Source organism: Idiotropiscis lumnitzeri, chromosome 13, assembly GCF_059441095.1.
Source record: "Idiotropiscis lumnitzeri isolate Australia: NSW breed Sydney's pygmy pipehorse chromosome 13, RoL_Ilum_1.0, whole genome shotgun sequence".
NCBI classification, from domain to species: domain Eukaryota; kingdom Metazoa; phylum Chordata; class Actinopteri; order Syngnathiformes; family Syngnathidae; genus Idiotropiscis; species Idiotropiscis lumnitzeri.
This window is the reverse complement of record NC_142403.1, coordinates 6,608,362-6,628,350: the sequence shown is the minus strand read 5'-3', so window position 1 is coordinate 6,628,350 and position 19,989 is coordinate 6,608,362. Positions and strand designations below refer to the sequence as shown.

General features: G+C 40.2%; 4 protein-coding genes across 6 annotated transcripts; 2 read left to right on the top strand and 2 right to left on the bottom strand.

The window, feature by feature from the left end:
• The first annotated feature begins 27 nt into the window (after nt 1–27).
• On the top strand, nt 28–4,139 carry rpf1 (ribosome production factor 1 homolog). The gene is made up of 9 exons (XM_088313616.1): nt 28–384; nt 875–931; nt 1,355–1,435; nt 1,514–1,609; nt 1,688–1,841; nt 2,262–2,344; nt 2,521–2,702; nt 2,919–3,045; nt 3,719–4,139. Exons 1-9 carry the CDS (start codon nt 148–150, stop codon nt 3,758–3,760), a joined length of 1,059 nt encoding a protein of 352 aa, XP_088169742.1. The 5' UTR covers nt 28–147; the 3' UTR covers nt 3,761–4,139.
• A 74-nt stretch (nt 4,140–4,213) lies between these two features.
• On the bottom strand, nt 4,214–5,409 carry LOC148324171 (guanine nucleotide-binding protein G(I)/G(S)/G(O) subunit gamma-5). The gene is made up of 3 exons (XM_088313619.1): nt 5,202–5,409; nt 4,901–5,045; nt 4,214–4,826 (listed from the first exon to the last, which is right to left on the bottom strand). The coding sequence occupies exons 1-2, from the start codon at nt 5,280–5,282 to the stop codon at nt 4,920–4,922; spliced, it is 207 nt and encodes a 68-aa protein (XP_088169745.1). The 5' UTR covers nt 5,283–5,409; the 3' UTR covers nt 4,214–4,826; nt 4,901–4,919.
• spata1 (spermatogenesis associated 1) lies at nt 4,800–13,610 on the top strand. 3 transcript variants are annotated; one of them, XM_088313610.1, is made up of 12 exons: nt 4,800–7,153; nt 7,228–7,334; nt 8,762–8,879; nt 8,967–9,020; nt 9,396–9,669; nt 10,315–10,450; nt 10,535–10,595; nt 10,680–10,797; nt 10,874–10,999; nt 11,876–12,051; nt 12,248–12,328; nt 12,416–13,610. In XM_088313610.1, exons 1-12 carry the CDS (start codon nt 7,073–7,075, stop codon nt 12,563–12,565), a joined length of 1,482 nt encoding a protein of 493 aa, XP_088169736.1. In that variant the 5' UTR covers nt 4,800–7,072; the 3' UTR covers nt 12,566–13,610. The 3 variants fall into 3 exon arrangements, with proteins under 3 accessions (XP_088169736.1, XP_088169737.1, XP_088169735.1); XM_088313609.1 differs by having other exon boundaries at nt 4,803–7,153; nt 12,230–12,328; XM_088313611.1 differs by lacking the exon at nt 12,416–13,610 and having other exon boundaries at nt 4,801–7,153; nt 11,876–12,034; nt 12,230–12,328.
• A 308-nt stretch (nt 13,611–13,918) lies between these two features.
• Nucleotides 13,919–19,854, bottom strand: ctbs (chitobiase, di-N-acetyl-). The gene is made up of 7 exons (XM_088313614.1): nt 19,643–19,854; nt 18,054–18,192; nt 16,878–17,086; nt 16,639–16,810; nt 16,462–16,559; nt 14,993–15,154; nt 13,919–14,516 (listed from the first exon to the last, which is right to left on the bottom strand). The coding sequence occupies exons 1-7, from the start codon at nt 19,757–19,759 to the stop codon at nt 14,328–14,330; spliced, it is 1,086 nt and encodes a 361-aa protein (XP_088169740.1). The 5' UTR covers nt 19,760–19,854; the 3' UTR covers nt 13,919–14,327.
• Between the last annotated feature and the right edge of the window lie 135 nt (nt 19,855–19,989).

Here is a 19,989-nt window from a genome sequence, read left to right as displayed (position 1 = left end):
CTTTGCATCCTCCTCGTCAGAAGGGGTTGCACGTGTTCAACAAATTGGCAAATTTTGTGACCCGGAAGTGAAGAACGGAATTAGTGGCTAGCAGTAACTGCACACGTGAAGTACACTTGCCCTCTCTGTAAACACTGCTCGACGAGGATGGATATTGTCGAGGTTCCCGTCACCCAGAATGGCAAAAGCAAGAAAAAGAAGAATAAAAGTGATACGACGAAGAGCGCGGAACAACCAGACAAGATGGAAGCCGACGTCGTTGAAGTGAAAGAAGAGAAGACGGAGGCGACCGTCGCCTTTCCACCGACGTTCAGTGTGTCTGAAATCAAGAATAAACAACGAAGACACTTTATGTTTACGAAACTAAAGCAGGAGAAAAGAAAGGTAAAATCCTTAACAGTACTTAATAGTTTTTTTTAAATCTCATCACCGGTGCTCTTGACGTTCTGGTTGTGTGGTTTGACAATTTTGATAAATTTATTTACCGTAAAGTAAAGTAAAGTGACGTGATAGCTCAGCATAAGAAAATATCTTTCAGCGTTCATTTGAGAGGCGGGTATACAAGTACATTAGCGTTGTTTGTATGCCGTTACAGTAGAGTGGGCAAAAATTGTATTTAAGTAAGATTACTGTTACCTACGAATAATGACACAGGTAAAAGTAATAATTAGTCCTCTGGTCAACTTTACAAATTCTGTTGACCACAAAAATTCTGTTCCAGAACTACAAGGTAATTAAATTAAGCTGCTCTGAGACGTAAAACGACGAATGAGACTTTGCCAAAAATAACATAACATGAAGATGTATGTTGACATTATATCGTCCTTTTAATAACATTGGGTCAGTGTAAATTTGTTTTCTCTTTGTGTTTCAGCAAAAGATCGAGTTGAAGAAACAGAAGAAAAGACAAGAAAAACTGTTGGGTAACAAGGTGAGTTTTTTTCTTTTATTGCTGGTGTTGAAGAATAATACGACACTAATTTGGTGTTTACTTACTCGAGCACGTGACTGGCGCTTGAAAAAAAATTGTAGTTTGAAAAGTAGTTATACTAAAGCAGTTGTAGTAATAATAAAAGCTTATTCGGGAGTTGCGGGCTTATTTTACAAGAAGTAGTGTTAATGCTGAATAATGTAGCTTATTATTTGGAAATTAACCTCTGCCCAAAACACGTTTATATGATGAAGTGGAATAATTATGAAGTGGTTATATCAGATTTGTATTGATGCTCAACTTTGTTCTTGATATTTGGAAATTTGTGTTTAAATATGAACAATCAACACTCAAAAAATGAGTGATAAAAATATATTAATTGATGTGTGGTGCTATTTCTAATTCTTTGTCATTCTTTTGAAGGCGCCGCCAAAACAAGTCCCCAAGACAATAGAAAACCAGAGAGTGTACGACGAAACGACAGTTGACCCGGAAGATGAAGAGGTGAAGCCATGCTTCTTTTATCATCTATGGTCATATGATGAATTTGGCTTCATCTCTGTCGTTTTGGGACCCGTTTAGATTGCCTTTGATGAAGCAACAGATGAATTTTCTGCCTATTTCAACAACCTAACGAACCCCAAAGTGCTCATCACAACGTCAGACAGACCCAAAGGGGTGAGCGCATGTTCGTCCATTGTGTGAACGCCAATTCTGTTTTTCAAAAGCTGAACGGTACTCCCGTGTTTCTCGTAGAGGACAGTGAAGTTCTGTGAGCAGATGGCCACTGTGATCCCAAACGCTCATGTGTACTACAGAAGAGGTTTGGCCCTCAAGAAGGTCATTCCCCAATGTGTCGCCAGGGACTTCACATTCCTCATTGTCGTCAACGAGGACCGCAAAGTGCCAAGTATCCTTTCTCTGGAGGAACGACACTCACTGACACGTGCTGCCTATTAGAAAAGGGCAAAAAATCCAGACTGCCGAGACATTCTTTTACATCAGCTTGAAGATGTCTAATTTTGGCAAACCTTTTTTTAAAAAAAAAAAATCTATAACTATTCAGTTTCAGATATTCTTTACGCATCACCAACTATTGGTCTGGCATGCATAGTCCAGCTCTCCAGAAATGTTCCAGGTCCATATACCTGTTTTGACAACAATGTCAAATGAATGCAAAACTTCTACAAAATGTGCGGTTAAAAACACATGACAGAGTACTGTTGTTAGGCTGTAAAAATACCCTGAAGCACCCAACGTGGGATTAAAACACTGTGTGAGCCATGTATAACATGGAGCTCCTTCCAACTTTCTTAACTCCAACTCTAAGATGGTATGGTTCTTTGTCACCTGCCTGAAGGTCCCACAGCACACTTCAAGGTCAGCAGTGTTCGACTACGGAAAGAGATGAAGGCAAGTAATTTATATTTCAGACGGTGAGAGGGTTTTTGCAAATTGTCGAAAATGTTTAATCTTTTGTGACATTGTCAGGTTGTCTCTGGACAAGTTGCTTAATAATTCTATCAATGTTAGGATCAATTAGAGAGCATGTATTTTCCCAACACGATTGTGCTGTTTTGTGGTCACAGAGACGAGGTAAGGACCCAACACCGCACAGCCCAGAAGTGATCTTGAACAACTTCACCACACATTTGGGCCACAGCATCGGCCGGATGTTTGCTGCTCTTTTCCCGCAAAACCCACAATTTGTGGGTCGACAAGTAGCCACCTTCCACAACCAGAGAGACTTCATCTTTTTCCGATTTCACAGGTGAGCAGTAAAAACCAACAACATTCCCTGGTTTCTCCTGGCCTTTCAGCCACCTTTTTATTTCGGCCGTTACCTTTAGTAAGTTATTTCAGTAAGCTCTCCCAAAAGGCGTCAGGGCATTTAGACCTGACAGCATCTGATGAGAAACTACACTCCCAGTCACTTGGTTGCCATGGTTTCAAGGCTGCTTATTCTATCATTGTTGCGTGTGTCAAGATACATTTTCAAGAATGAGAAGAAGGCCGGCATTCAGGAATTGGGTCCTCGCTTCACTCTGAAGCTTCGCTCTCTGCAGAAAGGCACCTTTGATTCAAAGTTTGGAGAGTACGAGTGGGTCCTAAAGGTGAGTTTATGCATTTCATCTCATCTCATACAGGTAGATGCCACAATAACTATGGGAGTTTCATTTGTACCTTTTCAACATGAACATAATTTATCACACAGGACTAGAAATTAATCGGTTTACTTCTTTGGACTCTATCACACAAGAGTCCAAAGAAGTAAATAAGTTAAGAATCAGATGCATGAGGAACATATATGGTAACTTTTACTGCGGTACTTATAAACAGGGGTTCACACAAAAATGTTGGTGTGCTTCACAAATGAGCACCTGAGGTGGTTGTTGGGTGCTCATTTTTTCATGACTTTTTTTTTTTTTTTTCCATGACTTTTTTTGACAATTTGAAGTTGCAGCACAGCGAGACCGGGATGGCCGATGCATTATGTGTCAAACTCAAATTAGCACTGAAGCAGTGAAATATTTTCTCTATGCATGCACACCACTTGCGCGCACCCCTGCTTAAAAGTTAGTCTATGTTGTGTTTATTGTTGATCTTGTATGACAATTAATATTGTAACTTGGATTTTCCCTTATTTCCAAAGGGAAACATTGTTCTTAAGCCAAACCAATTGGACAAAACCAAGGATTCATGAACAAATGTTGTAACTAAGTGCTTCTTCTTGGCTTGGTAGTGAAGTTAAAAGGCCTTATCACTGTGTTTTCCTTCTGTTTGTAGCGCCATGAGATGGATGCATGTAGGCGCAAATTTCAGCTATGAAGGCAAAATCATCTCTCCTGTGATTACGCATGGACCTCTGCTTATCCCACAGCTGTTTGTGGTTTTATACAAAATGACTATACTGTGGATCTTGAGAGCGGTTGCAGTCTTGATTACACACTCAATACATTAAAACAAATTTTGTTGTTCATGCTTTTAACACACTACAATGTGTGAATCATATTTACTGATGTTTAGCCCCTTTCAAAAAGGTGTCTCATTGCTACAGCCACGCCCCAAAATTGCAAATAACATTACATTATGTATTATAAGTGTTCAGAACTCTTGTGTGAGACTGCACTTGGTGCTGTTATACACAGTAAATGTTTGTTAGACTCACACATGAACAATCATAAATACTTATATTGAGGTAACTGTTCTCTTCGAGTTTTCTGATTTCTGTGTTGCACAACAAAACATTTACAAAAATATAATTTTTAGAGACCGCGAGCGAATTGTGTTAATATTTATTCCTTAAGTCAGACAACTTTACAAAAAACAAGGCATGTGTTGGTGCTATATGGTTTCTAGTTGGGGTTTTTTTTGTTTTTTTTTATGTACAGGTCGTCCAGAATTGACTGAAATGCTCAGAACATATATTTCAAAGTTACAATCAGTGAAGCAGCGAAAGAATGTCAGCGGCATAAAACCATTCTCACTTTATCAATGTTTTTTTTTTTATGGCTGAAGAGTCTTTCATACAAATATTTACTGTAATTCAGACATTTGTAGGTCACAAATGCTGTGCGCAGCAGGATAAGAACACTAAGTAACTCATCACAAGAAGGCCTGCTTTCTTACCATTATATTTACCATTTTCATTTGTTGCATACAAACATTTACTATAGTTATGGCTGCGCTAGCGTAGGTTCGGCTTGGGTATCTGGTTATTCAACTACCTTAAACCAAGTAAATTGGTGTTAATCATGCATAAAATGTGTGTGTGGGGGGTGTCTTGCAAGCACCTGGAAATGTTAACTAGTCACATTTTTACAAATGTAAAAAAAAAAAAATATGCAATTTTCCCTAACACTCCTGAGGCGATTCCAGTCCATCTTCACGAGACCTGAAGAAAGATTGTGAGCGTGAATGTTTTATAAAGGATTATTCCGTTTTGAAATAATGCACAGTGGGACTCACGGGAGCCGAAGCCTCGCTGTTATAGGAAGGAGCAAACTTTCTGCGGTCTGAACGGGTTGTTACTGGATGACATGCCGGTGAGCAGCGGGTCATGCTGGGCGTTCTGAAGGCAAAACTGCTGCAGGTCAGCCGCGGCCAAGGATACCTGAAGATAACCAAAAATTGTCAATAGTAAAAATAGTCAATTGCGTCAGAACAACCGGATCTGTAAATCTCCAGAGTCGGCGAATCCACTTATTTAGTCGAAGTGAAACAGCACTTCGAGAAACGCCCTAACTACTACAACAGGCGTAGTTTTTACCTTTACTCGGTTTATTCCTGCTTCAAAACGAAGTTGTTGGACAACCTTTTTCATCGCTACGATGCTGGATGACCCCGACATTTTTATTATTTTGAATTGATGGATTTTAGTTTCAGAAAAATAAGTAAAGTTTAGTTTCCAAAAACTTGTTGACAAGCCAGCGACGAGTGCACTTCCGGTTTGTTGGGAGGCGTGATTTTTAGTGGTGCCTTCAAAGTTTTAGAATCTTGTAGGAATTGGTAGTTACCATGCAAACTAAAGTGCTTAAAATAAGTCATCATTCATAAAGATTCTGATTCGATCCGTGCAATGTGTTGTTAAATTTGTGCCATATTGTTGGTGTGATTAAAACTAACGAGGGGTTTTTTTTGTAGAGGGAGAAAGTATGCGTTTGAAATAATTACTGCAATTTCCCAAGTACTTAAACGCTACACGTGAAAGTGGAACGACAATAGCTGCCTCTAGTGGTACAAATTGCGACGGAATTTCGTAAAGATAGCAGTACGTTCTGCTAACGAGCTCACCGTTACCGTTCCTGTGTATAATTAATACGTAATTAAAAAATGTGCAGTATTAACTAATTGTTAAAGATTCATTTAAATCCAGAGAGGTTTCGTGATTTGACTGTACTTAAGATTTTTCAGTTATATGTATTATACTTAAAGATTTTTTTCTGAAGTATTTATTTTTCCTCCCTGCATTTGAAAACATATAGTGAATTAAAAATACATCCCACATTTTTTGTGGTTAAAAAAAAAAAGTTAGGAATTTTATCCCACCACTAATGTAATTATATTCTTCGTTGCATAAATATTATGACTTACAGAGATTTACATTTCACAGCAATAGTCTCTTATTAGTGATGTGAACATAGAATCAATTTGCATAATTTTCAAAGTTTCATTGCTTTTTTATTTTCTTGCTCTTGATTCTGTCAAAATAATGCAGATGAACCCTGCTTGCGGTTATGAGCGAAAATATATAATCACATTTTTACCAATGGAATGTGCAGGCAGAGCTTCTCCCAGTCTTATTGATCCGACCATTTATTGGTGCAACTATACGCCATACACTGGGGCATTATCGCGATAGAGACAGAAAAGAATGAACAGAAATCAATGTGTTTGAGTTAGGCGAAAGATGATAACGCAAGATGGCCGCCGGTGGGTTCACTTCTCGCTTCTCCAAGTAGCCGGCATTGCACATCCAGGTTATTTTTTGACGTCCATTGCAAGTGTGCATGCACACTGCATTATAATAGGGTGTGACTGAGTTAAGAATTCACCAATCAATCAAATTCAAACACATGTTCAGAGAATCAGCACACGTGCCACCAATTAAGTTCTCCTAATTAATCTCAAACGAAGTTCTGCCTTTCTTCGGTGTTATTGACCATTCAGGGAGTTGTAGAAAATGTTGGCAAGTGGTGGCAGTTCGCTTGTGACAACAATCAGCAGTCTTACATTTGGGCTATGGAGTAGAGTGGCAAAATGAACGCTTGGAGGAAAAAAAACTTGGCATTTGAACAGGAGACTGTAGACCTTTTATATCCACTATATCTGTACTTTCTACTCCTTACTTTGTCAAAATAGTCTTGTACTTTATTTCACATATGTAAAAGACTTGATTCTTCTAATTTGAGTACACTTAAAAAAATACAGACGTATTTGTACTCCTACTTAAGTACGAGTGTGACTACTTTTGCTACCTCTGCAACCGGAGCAACCGATGCTGGCACTCTCATAAAAGAATCTGGAGACTTGTGTGTGTTGAGGCACTACTGTGTGAAGTCGACTCACAACAGTCCACGCCTCCGTTGGGTCAAACAACATATCATAAAAACGTAGCGTTTCTCCGTGCGAGGAGCATGCATGTGCATGACTGCACTGATGAAGATGGAGATGTCGTGTGAATCAACATATAGCGCCGACAGGAGACCAGTCAGTTGCAAGGTATGTTCACAATGCATGAATAGACAAACGATCTCTTTGGGCATTCTCTGTTTAGTGTGTGTGTGTGTGTTCAGTTTGTGGAGCTCCATGTTCTCTATGTACCAGACGACCAGTGGAATGTGAAGCTGAACAAAGTTCCTGCAGAAGCCACAGAGAGTTTCATATCTGCAGGCTTCATCAGGTCACATTTTGTTGTTGTTTTTTGCATGGAATAGTAGAAAATATATCAATTTGAAGCATGCACAAAACATTTTAATGGTTAAAGTATTGTTTTTTTTATATTACCCTAATGCATATATTTTTAATTACGATTATTCATCCAAGAAATACAATGAATACTACCTCCCAAAAGAGGCAGCAACATGCCCGAACAAATATGGACACGTGAATCACGCAGTTTTAATTGTCACGTTATTCATTATTATGCCACAAGTATTTTAATTGTTGTTACTTAACATAACTAAAACCAATCCAATCCAGATATCTCCCTTTCTGCCCCCTCTTTTAGCCTCCTTACCCCTCTCTCTCGCTCTCCTCACCCATACCTTCTTCCTCTCCCCTTGTCTCTCTCGCTCCCATCTTCTTCCCTCACTCTGTCCGTCTCTCCCTTTCTTTCTTGTTCTTTCTTTCACCCCCTCCATGCCTTCCTTGCACCATGTCACCCTCCATTCCTCTCCCACTCCTTTTCCCCACAACTTCCTTCCCCCCTCTCTCACACACCTTTTTCCCCCTCTCAACCATCCTCTTCTTTCTCCCTTTATGCTCCTCTCCCTGTCTCTGTCTCCTTCCTTCACTCATTCCCTTTCTCTGTCCCACTCCCTCGCTCTTCTTCTTCTCCTCTTTTGCCTCTTTCTCATGCCAATGTTTTCCTCCTTCCACCCTATCCTCCTCTCCCCCTGCATCGTTCCTCTCTCGCTCCATTCCTTTATCTTTTCTTTCAACCTAACGTCCCCTCTCTCTGAACCTCTTGTTTTCTTTCCCTAGCGCTTTCTCACACCATCCCTCTCTTCCACTGTCTCTCTTTATATCTCTCTCTCTCTTCCTCCGCTTCTTCGTTCTCACGCTTTCTCCCCCTCTATTTCCCTGTATATATCATAGGGTCTTCTGCTATAGAAGTGTGCCAAATGTTGTTATATTTAATATACACTAAAACATATGAAGGTGGCACGGTGGACGACTGGTTAGCACGATGGTCTCACAGTGCAGAGGTTGTGGTTTCGATTCCGGCTCCGGCCTTCCTTTGTAGAGTTTGCATGTTCTCCCCGTTCCTGCGTGGGTTTCCTCCCACATTCCAAAAACATGCATGGCAGGTTGATTGGACACTCTAAATTGCCCCTAGGTGTTTGTCTATATGTGCCCTGCGATTGGCTGGCAAACATTTCAGGGTGTACCCCGCCTACTGCCCGTAGACAGCTGGGGTACGCTCCAGCACACCCGTGACCCTTGTGAGGACAAGCGGTACAGATAATGGATGGATGGATCAAACATTAGTTTAAAAAAATGAGTTCAACTTGAAAAAAAAACTTTTTTCCACATAGTACAAGTCTGTACCCGTATGATCATTGTCAGTCCCATAGGTGTGTTGTAAAACAAATGTTCCTAATTTAGGGTTGACCCTGAGGTCACCCTGAAAGCTCTGAGGAGTGAATTGGGGGAGCTTCTTGGCACAGAGAGGAGCGTGGACAGATTTTCCTTCTTGAAGTGCGTGGGCCGCAGCCTGGCTCTGGTGAGTTTATCTGAAGTCACACGATGCAAGACCAGAGTGTGAGTCGAACACCTTTTTTAATCTTTGCTTTTGTCTGTTGTGTGTCAGGTCAAAAGCAAGCAGGAGAAGGATATGAAAGTGAAAACATTTGCTCCACCGTATGTATGTAAAACACATTGAGTCATATTTATATTTTTACTTTTTGAACAATCACCCATTGTAATTACTATTGCCGCCAAGCACAAGGTTGATTGACATTTCTTATCAAATTTCACAACAGCTGGCCACCATCAGTTCACAGTTAACATTTTTTATTGTTTGTATTATATCAAATTTCTCTTTTTTTTTTTCAAATTATGGTTGTCCCAAGTAAATGTGTGCTGATGCAAAGCAGTACGAGCGCAGTACGATTTGTTCTCTACAGAAGCAGAGGTCCACAAATGCCTAATTAATGAAACAGTAAAATAACATTAAAGAGAAACTGTTAATTTCTTCATCTTCTCCTTCATTCGGTTATTACTGTATGTGTGTTTCCAGGCTGCCCAGCCGGAGCTCTACCTGCTGCCCACAGTTGAGAATGAGAGCAGCCTTTCCTCCCATTTGCTCAGCCCCGACACCAGCAGCAGCTCGCCAGACCCCCCGACCTACTACCCTCTCAAGACGTGGAGCTCGCCAGCCGAAGCAAAAGAGCCTTTGAAGTTCCCCCACATCAACCACTCCACCCACCAGCTTGTTCCCACCTCGAGCTTGGAGGAGGAGGAGGAAGAAGATGAAGAAGAGCAGGGTTACAGCTCCTCAGACGGACGACATGGTGGGCAAGAGGAGCGGGGTCTTTCTGGCAATAAGATCGAGTGGCCCCGAAATGTATTGGTGTTCGGGAAAATTCACATATAGGGCACAAAAAGTGCAAGTGTAAATAAACCATGGCTGGCATCGAGTATCGAATGACAACTTAAAACTACAGAGTGGAACCCCGCTATTTGCATGAGGATAGAGAGTAGGCCCGTCCGCAAATAGTGAAAATCTTTGTACAGTTGATGGCCATTGAAATGCATTGGGGAAATTTCGATTATTATTTATGTATTTTTTTTGTGTGTGTCAACACTCAAATATACATTTTCTACAAAAAATGGGGCTTTGCACCCGAAGAACAAAACAGAAAATATTGATTTCTTATTGTCAAAATATCGATAAAAAGTTCATCCTGGGTGCCGAGCCACGAGTAAATTTAAGTGCGGTCCTCAAGAGCCCCTATCAATCCTGTTGTTTATGTCTTCCTCCTCCAACACACTAATGCAAATCATCAGCTCACCTGCAAGCTTTTCAGAAGCCTGGTAACGAATCTTGATCATTTGAATTCTGTGTGTTGGAGGACAGAGACGTTAAACAGGCTGGAAAGGGGCTCAAATAGAAAGAGAAATGGATATGTACACTTTGCAATGCGCTTTGTGTAAAGGTGACTCTCAGGTGAGGGAGCATCCCCAAGAGGAAGAAACAACATGCAGAAAGAAGAAACATTATCAGCAAGGGAACAGAGTGGCCAAAAATTCAGGACTTGTGGACTTGGTGGACGATGGAGATTCAGACAGGCAGTGAGCGCAGCTCCCACTTCACACTACACACTATGCTTATTATATTGATATCTGTAAGCACATATTCTGTTCTTCTGTCTGCAGGCTCGGGAAATCACGAGATTTGCACACATTTCAGTCTCTCCGGAATAAAACAATGAGCGGGGTAATGTTTGAAATGCCTCATTTAAAACAGGATGTTCTGTGCAGACAAACGTATGTAAATCCATGGTTTCTGTTTGTTGTCAAGGTGACAGAAAGCCCGTTTGTGTTATCCCGACCCATTCGCTGCACCTCTCCCCCTCCTGGTCTGGACCTTACCATGACAACCCACAAGTCCATTGTTTCCACCGTCATCCCGACTAATAGTAAGCCATCACGTCAGGAAAACGACTCACTTGAGGGATATCAGCTCACATTTGAAACTGTGTTTGTGTCCTCTAGGAGAAGAGCTAATTGAGGAAATCAAGCTGGTGAAGGAGGAAAGGAAGCAATTAGAGTGGAAAAGGCAGGAGTTGCTCAGGAAAGGCAAAGATTTGTTGGCTCAGAACAGACATCGCAGGAACCAAGGTGGTGAAAACTTAAGAAGATAATCAAAATGAAATTCACATTCACAGTTTCTTGATTGACTGTGGCCTTAAAACAATTCTTCGGGGCACACCTCGATAAATTTTTTCCATCTGTCTATTATTTTAATCATAATTAAGTGATATAGACCCAACTTTTTTTTAACCGATGAGTATTTGGGGCTCTGATCGGAAATTCATGCCATTGTCCAAAGCCTAGCAAAGCAAACCTTTAAATATATATTTTATGAGTAAAATAAAAGTGGCTGTTCAAACATTCTCATATCAATTGAATTAAAACAGGAACAGAATAAAAAATGTCTGCATAGGTAATCTGCCTGCTACTGCCTCAGAGCAACACTACCCAGCCAGTGCAGGTCCCAAACTGGGATTTTAAAAAAAGAAAAATAAATTGACCGGTTCTGTCAGAAAGGGCATTGTGCTCAAAAACTGATATATTGGTGTACTTACATACTAAATCTTTAAAATAATATACAGAATATAAATATACAGAAAATTAGATATATAAAGTTAATTACCAAAAGAAATTACCAAAGTGGAGTGAAAAAAACATAAATATATATATTATATTAATATTTTTTTCCATATATATAGATGAAGTTTTTTTTAAGTGAAATAATAGAATTAGCCTGTGTTTTAATGCTTAATGGTATTTGTCGGCCGTGTTCGTGCCTTGAGGAACCCCTAAAAAATGAACGCTTTTTCAGTGCATTAATAATTTGCATGGCTCTATGTCTCAAATGCAGTTTGTCACTTTACCAGATGTTTGACTTTAATAAGAGCAGGTTAAAATGCTTTACCTGCATACCTGGAAATGTTTTTTGTCAGATTTGTTTTTGTTCACCTCTGATTTAACCAGCCCGTGACAGCTGGAAAAAAAAGTATTTTGACACCAAGAAGGCCACTGCACCTTTGGAAGATGCACTAAAGAATGTACGGCAAGACCTGGAGACATTCTACAACAAACTTCTGCAACAGCTCCATGCCAGAGATAACAGAGGCAAGCCGCAAAAGCGAGGTAGAGTCTCTGAAAAGGTACGCTCACATTGATGGTGACGAATATTGCTATCTGTATAATACAGTATATTTTCTAGGCCTGAATGTGCCATAACAGAGGAAATAAAAGTACACACTCTGTCCTCAAGGAAAAGTACATCGATGAATCATTTGTAGTTTGTTTCTTTATTCCTAAGTCAACAACACGTGTGTTTAGAATGAGCTCATCATTCAGATCCTGACCGAGAGCCACGACATCGACAACCTGAAGAGGAAGGTGGAAGACGCCAAGATGAAGTTGGTAACGGAGATAAAGGTAAATCTGAAAGTACAAGTAGCCCATACAGTGAAGCACTCAAAGTCCTTCACTCAATGTCTTGTCTTCCAACAAATGCTGCTGTAGCTGAGAAAACAGGCTGCCACTGAACTGAGGGCACTAAAAGCGGAGCTGGCCCAGAAGAAGAGTCAGTCTGTCCATCAGGGGCCTGTGGCATCTATGAACTTTGTGAACGGAACGCGAGACAAAGCAAAGATTCAAAACAGTTCCAACTGAGGAAGACTTTTTTTTTTTGTACGGGTGACTAGTTAAAAACTACAATCGACATGGCCACAGACTGCCATAACGTATTCCACCTGGTATCCCGATACAGTTGTACATGGACTATAACAATATTAATCTTTGTCTGTATTGTTTCAAAATGAGCTTGTTAGTTTGTTTGCAGCAAAATACAATACAGCAAATACTGTCGGTATACAAGTACATTATATTATCTTATATTACATTTAAAAATACAGTGGTGCCTTGAGGTACAAGTGACCTGACCAGTTTTTCTAGACACAAGCCGACGTTTCTGATTATTTCATTATTATTATTATTATTTTATTTCATTGTTTTTTTTTTCTTTGACTTACAAGCTAAAAAATGAGATACAAGCATTGTATAGTTGCAGTGACCTCAACTCACTTGACATCAAGCAGCAGTTTGGCAGATCGTGAACAATAAAAAAAAAAAGGCTTTAAATTGCTGGATGCAACTCACAGTTGAACTTTACTGTCAAAGTCAACATAAAATAAGAGAATCGTCGTGTTTCAAAGCTTTGCTGTATGACAGTTGATTTGACCTAATACTAAGAATGCAAAATGCCATAGATTGGCTAACAAGTTGCATTGGTGTTGCAGTGTTATAACTCTTTTAGCAAAAGACAGTTGAACACAAGTGTTGCATCGACATATGTAGACAGGCAATAAAAAAATACATATATGCATTATACTTTGCACAAAATGACCAACTTTACTGCAGCTTACTGTCAGTTGTTAAACTGTGTGTCTTTTTGTTCCTGTATTATCGTGGTCCCAAGTGGGCAAGGATTGAATCACGTGACACAAAGTGTTTAATTGGTTGTCGGTTTAATTATCTTATTAGCATATGTTTTTCTGAAGTACAATATTGTTGAGTTGTTCCATAAATTTTTTTACAAGATACAATGCAACATCTTTTCTAGTAAAGGGTATGTCGAAAATAGTGGACTTGATCTGTTCCCCAACTCCACTTCTTATAATTTTTCACATCAACTTGCATCCTTTTGCAACGCTTAAATTTGTTTGCTTTTTTGTCTAATGAAGAAATGGCCGTTACAAGCAGTTTATCTCCTGTTTTTTTCCCTCCCAGTTTATATCATGAAACTAATGTCAAGCACGTTTTCACTGTATTCACTACATCATTCCTACACCGACAGCGTAATCTTTCAACCTGTGGAAATTTGAGCCGACCAATTTTCATCAATCAAAGAGATAAAGTTGAGTAAAATTAGACCTTATATTGTCAATTATTAAATAGCAGTCTTACAGAGCAACATAGGCTTTCTCAAAATCCTTAAAACGAGGTAATTGACTCCATGACAAAATATGAAATGTTGAGATTTTTATTTTTCAACGAGAACAGGAATCACTCAATTACTTCTTTAATTCTGTCAGATTTCCTCATTGCATTGATTCCAAGGGTCCTGCTGTATCATTCATTTATCGGATGCTGTGCGGAAAAGGCAGACTAGTACATAGATCTCAGTGAGTTCAATTGCAGTCATAATGACAAAACACAACACAAAAAGTGAATCACAGTGTACTCATTCAGCCTAGTGGAATGTCTGAGACCAAACTATATTGAAAGGTAGCAGCAAAAAAAAGCAACAATAAAGCCCAAAGTGCAAGTATACGTCTGAGACCTGGCACTGTGTTATCACCACAAAGGGACTTGTTGACTTAGCAACAACAATGCAGCCGCTGTAAATGTCTAGGGGCCGTAAACTTTAAGCCAACTAACATCCATTGAGAGCGTTCCACATCATTGCGCTCTGCTGCCGAGCAACCGGATCCTCGCTGTAGTCCAAGATGTTGCCGTTCCACATGCCCACTCCTCTCAAACCTTTAGATTTCACAAAGTCTGTCTTGAGGCAAATACTCTCTGGGTCGTCATACCAGACCTGGTGAATCTGCCCTTCTGGGTCCTGCAAATTGAGGACAAAAAGGTTGGATTAACTTGAAGATGTTCAACGGGAAATGAATTACTGTATTTTGTAAAGCAGGCTACAAACACACTGATAATAAAAATCATTATTTTTATTTCCAGTAGGGGTCTGATAATAGGATATATCTAAAAGATTATCCTGAGGGCCTGTACTAATACTAGTCTCTATCATTTCCAACAGTCTGGATGCCATGTAGCGCTATACTGCCTCTTACAGGTCAGTCCTGGTACTACAACAGACTTCTGGGTTGCAAGAGGAGACTCGCTATTGTCAGTGGGGTTATAGTTAATTAGCAAAGTGTGCGGTGTTGGTCCTTTGGAGTGCATTACATACTATAAGAGCAGAAATAACACACATTATTTTTTCCTTGGCCATGTGTGAGGTCTCTCGCATCGGTTAAGAATTTAAAAGAATGGCATGAAATCAAAACACTTTAAAGCAGAGCCAATACACACCATGTAATTGAAGTAGGGTGCCTGCTGCTTGCTGTCCCACAAGCGGCCTGACAAGGAGCTGCTGACCTGCTTCATGATCCAGCTATACGCTTTCTGTTTTCCAGCAGCATCGCTACACGGAGCGCCACGGAACGGCACTTTGGCAATAGAACAGATGCCATCCTGGTGCAGGGGAAGATACAATCATTTGCACTTGAAAAGAGGACAGCCTTTAGCAAAAGGATGTAAATACAAGGGACCTTCGAAAGTTGTATTACACTGAGGTCTTACAATTTGGAATTTGACTCTGCTTTAGGGCACACAAAATGTCAAGCATCAAATATTACCTTGAGACTTGTAGCGATGCATTTTTTGCAGCACTCATTACAAAAGAAAGTTGACAAAACAAAGTATTTTTTACTGCTTTAGCGGATTACCGTTGTTAAACTTTTTTTTTTTTTATGCTTCGCTAGTATTCACGTTTGACGCACTACCAAAGGCATATCATAGTCATATCTCCCCGGCAGAGGCTGAACAGCACCATGTTTATGGAGGTGCAAGGTAGTTCCCGTCCGTCCCTTACCCCAGTGGTCCACAACCTTTTTCCTGCTACGGACCAGATCATACAAGTCCCTGACTTTTGCGAACCGCCAACATACGCTTCATACGTGGTCGTACTCATTTTGCTAGCTTGTGGGTTTAATATTAGTGTAATGTGCCCGAGACAATTAGCATCTTGACATGCGTCAAGAGTCTGATGTAACAGAGAGAAGCCGGTAACTTTTCAAATTATAATATTTTTCGGTCTCGAACAATAAATTAACCGGTCCGAAAGTACCTCAAGTATTTTTTTTCTTTCATCTGTGCAGCCCACTCCAAAGTGGCCCACGGACCGTATCGGGCCGCGGCCACGTAGTTGGGAACCAGATTGTCTTACCCAATATATTCTGCAGGGAAAATATGAATGTACTGTTACACCCCAATATCATTTCTGACTGCGCTACAAAAGTCATAATTACAGTAAATATTTGCAGGAAAAACAATCACTATGGTAAACAGTAAGTACAGTTGTGATGGTGAATTTGTATGCCGCTGTGCAAACTAGTTCATAGTGAGTTGTTCAGCACTGTTGTAAACAAGTCAAAAATGATACTTGTTGACTTTGATCCACGTTTGTGTCCGGACCCAGTGGCTTAGAATCACTGCTTTCGATCAATGCTTCTCAATCAGCGTACTTTGGCACAAGTGTGATTCGGTAAATGATCCAATTTCAGTTATTTGGTCCAAAAAATGTTTTTCACAACAAATAACATTTCTCTTCTCATCTGTCGATGACAGTGAAATAACGTGACTGGCAGAGATAACATTCAGATCTAAAATTAGATGGTGGAAGGTGCCAAACCATTTTGACCTGCATGACATTTTTCTAATGTAAAATGTGTCTTTGCTAAATGATTGTGGCACAACATTAGTTTATGTGAATACTCTACCTGTGAAAGGTTGAGACACGGGTAGTCATAGCCATACCACGGCACACCCATCACTAACTTCTGTGGAGATATCTTCAAATTCAAATACTGATCATAGGCTGAAGAGAGACAGACAGAAAGACAAGTTGTCATCATTAATCTGTCAGGTCATCATTGACACGCGAGTACAACACAAACCGTTCAGAGTTTGCGTGCGGGGGGCGTTGGCCATGGCGACACAGTCTCCCAATATCTGGCTCTGCTCATCGTAGGACATCACAAAAAGCAAATCGCAAGATTCGGCGATGGTGACATAGTCGTAGCAGCGCTTGTCGATACATTTGGGCGACCAGGCGACATCAAAGGACACCTATAAAAGAGGATCGCGTCAGCGGGGCGGTTCGAGAGTGTAACACAGGGAACAGTAACATGGTCACCTGGGAACCGGGGATTTCCCTGTGGAAAGCCTCGGTGGTTTCTTTGACCAGGTCTGTCAGGGCAAAGTACTCAGGCGAGCCTTCTTCTACTGCTTGTTCAATGTCGATGTTGATCCCATCCATGAACTGACTTTTGGCCAAATTGACCTTCTCCTTTATCCAACCTGTCCTGTTGCTTTGGTCCACGATGTAAGCGAGGTGAACATCACCTTTATAAAAGACGTACAAATGGGCTCTCAAACACATCCTAGAAGTGTGAATTTACACTAAAAAATCATTAGATTAAGAGTAGAAATGCCCAAGGGCCATTCGACTAAATTGCTGACCTTCTGTATGCAGAAGGCAGATGCGACAGTATGACGTGAGATTTGGGCCACAATAACAAGCACATGAGAGGAAATTTGAAGCACAACATGTCTTTTAAGTATTAGATAGTTTTAAGGTTATTTTTTCACTTTATAGTTGTTTTCTTAATTATTTCCAAGATAGATTTTTGTTTTATCACTTTAATGTGGGGTCGCTGAGGGTGTAGTGGTACATCCGCATGACTTGTGCACGGGCAGCGTGGCATCGGTTCCCAACTCGGTGATGTCTGCCCTGTGACTGGCTGGCGACCAGATCAGGGTGTGGTGTGCCTATCGCCCGTAGTCAGCTGGGATAGGCTCACGCATCCCCACTGTGAGCCTGTACAGGATAAGCGGTGTGGATGATGACATGACATGACACTGCTTATTGTCAAAATTTGCATATATGACTTGTGGCTATACGTCATGTATTTTTAAACTCTCTGCTAAAAACTAAGTCCTGTTGCTCATCTGCAGAGTTTTAGTTTATTTGGGCCAATACACATTTTGAGTAGTTTTCAGTCTTACAACAAGCATATGTGGATTTGGGAGAATGGGCCTAAATCTTTTATGAACGTTTTCTGAAAACAGAACAAAAAAAAATAATAATAATAATTCAACGAAGAGACCTGTTGCCTTGATTCAACCATGGCTGATTATCGTGACCTGAATGCCTGAAAAACTATACAGACACAAAGAACAAAACAATTCCTAGCAAACATTTCTGACTAATATTGTGTCAGTAACTTAAAAATGACTTAAAATTACGCTGTCCGCAAACAATATGTAGACAATAAAGACAAGCCATGAAATGATATGGTCAAGATAATACCTTTGAGTACAACCCGTGCTCCGTTCAAATGGGCATGACACATGAGCTCTGCGTCGTATTTGCCAAATGTGGCAACTGTTGTCACCATGCTCCAGTTGTACGACTTCCATGTCTTCCCGCCCACGTCAAACACAAACACCTGAAAACACATAAACCCAAATGGCATTTGTTATATGTAACGGTATACAGTATTTACCACCCACTTTCCCTGCCAGGTCGTTGTTTGTATACTTAACAGAACGTGCAAAGCCATTCCAAATGTCCACATCTACTGGGCAACTAAAAAGAAAAATACCCTGGTACTATCCAGTCGTAACTTTTGACTTGCTTTCTCATTCAATAGTATGAGATCACTTTTGGGTAAATCAGGAAGTGGAAACCCCTCAAAAAGTTGAGTTTTAATGTTTGATATTCTTTATACATGTATTTTGATGAATATTTCTGAAAGGGATTTAAAGTACTATGGCGACTCACGGGATCAGTCCTTCCTGTGTGGAGTTAGCAAGTTTTTCCTATGCTTGGACGGGTTTTCTCCTGGTAATATGGCTTCTCTCACGTTACAAAAAAAGGAAGGTTAGTAATTCTCCATAGGTAGAAAAGTCTGAATGAGCGATTGACAGTCTCCAGCTGCCCTGTGACTTTAATGATAAGTGTCATGTCATGTCATTATCCACACCACTTATCCTGTAGAGGGGCGCGGGAGGGTGCTGGAGCCTATCCCAGCTGACTACAGGCGAAAGGCGCACTACACCCTGAACTGGTCGCCAGCCAGTCACAGGGCAGACACAGACACCGTCACTGAGTGGGAACTGAACCCACGCTGCCCGCACACAACTCGGGCGAGTGTACCACTACACCATCAGTGTAATGATAAGTGGAATAGAACAATTGGTGAATGGGTGTAAATGACATTGGTTAACGACATTTTAATCATAAATGGCTGTATGTCTCCCTAAATGTATATTTGACGCTCATGAACTGTTTTACTCTTTTCTAGCTTTTTTTCACAGTTTTTGAGATATTTTCAGTTTTAGTTTTTAAATTCGATCTATACAATCTTGCGCAATACAGATTTTACCAATGCACTGTAATTTATAGCGTGGACGTTTGAGAAAAACAATTCAACTGAGCGTGCCTTGCAACCATGTCATGACGCTCTGTAACGTCCAGAGTGAGCGCATCAATAACTTCCGAATTTCTTTTTTTTTTTTTAATGCAAAACTATATCGCGCCATAGAAATGACACCTGACAGAATAGTACAAACATAAATAAAAAAAAATTAAAAATATATAAAAACAAAAATATAAATATATAAATAATACAGTATCTTACAAACTTTTGATAAAACTGCTCTGATCAGCATCAATCTTTTTTGATTTGGAAAATAAGACGGGAAATAAACTTGTTAAAACGAGAACAGGAACCCCGGGAAACCAATAAACAACTGCAACACCGTGTGCAAAGCACAACAACGTTCTCAAAGTTTCATGCTTTATTCGAACTATTTGACAACATACTGAGGATTTTCTAATCGCGCAGTAATCCCACAAAATTTGAGGAGGGTTTATTCTTTTAGGAGCAAACGTACCTCGAAATCTCTCTCGTCGCGTATCTGCTGGCATAATTCGGCTCTTTCACACGGGCAGGAGTCGCCCCGGTTAACCAGGATTAACGAAGATGAAATCAAAAGAAATAAGGGTGACATTTTAAAACTGGATTTTCGATAAAAACCGAACCAAACTCGGAAGAGTTCGTGTTCTACGGTGGCTGATGAGGGGCAAACTTCCGCTAATACGTTCATGCGCAGAAGAATAGTCTACTCAATTCCGGACATTTATACACTTGTTAACCAGATTATTAATAAACACGTGATTGTAAAGGCTTTCCAACAACTTTATGTGTTTTGATTTTCAATGTTTATTCAGGTGTGTGTGT

Bases quoted from the DNA above. Each gene is read 5' to 3' on its own strand.
- rpf1 (XM_088313616.1), top strand. From the start codon at position 148: ATGGATATTGTCGAGGTTCCCGTCACCCAGAATGGCAAAAGCAAGAAA. The intron at 385-874 runs GTAAAATCCTTA...TTTGTGTTTCAG, and splicing joins TAAAGCAGGAGAAAAGAAAG to CAAAAGATCGAGTTGAAGAA. The intron at 932-1,354 runs GTGAGTTTTTTT...ATTCTTTTGAAG, and splicing joins AAAAACTGTTGGGTAACAAG to GCGCCGCCAAAACAAGTCCC.
- LOC148324171 (XM_088313619.1), bottom strand. From the start codon at position 5,282: ATGTCGGGGTCATCCAGCATCGTAGCGATGAAAAAGGTTGTCCAACAA. The intron at 5,046-5,201 runs GTAAAAACTACG...GGTTATCTTCAG, and splicing joins CAGGAATAAACCGAGTAAAG to GTATCCTTGGCCGCGGCTGA.
- spata1 (XM_088313609.1), top strand. From the start codon at position 7,073: ATGTGCATGACTGCACTGATGAAGATGGAGATGTCGTGTGAATCAACA. The intron at 10,451-10,534 runs GTGAGCGCAGCT...TTCTGTCTGCAG, and splicing joins GATGGAGATTCAGACAGGCA to GCTCGGGAAATCACGAGATT. The intron at 10,596-10,679 runs GTAATGTTTGAA...TTTGTTGTCAAG, and splicing joins GGAATAAAACAATGAGCGGG to GTGACAGAAAGCCCGTTTGT.
- ctbs (XM_088313614.1), bottom strand. From the start codon at position 19,759: ATGTCACCCTTATTTCTTTTGATTTCATCTTCGTTAATCCTGGTTAAC. The intron at 17,087-18,053 runs GTATTATCTTGA...TCTTTTATAAAG, and splicing joins AGCACGGGTTGTACTCAAAG to GTGATGTTCACCTCGCTTAC. The intron at 15,155-16,461 runs GTAGAGTATTCA...CCCCTGCACCAG, and splicing joins CGTGTCTCAACCTTTCACAG to GATGGCATCTGTTCTATTGC.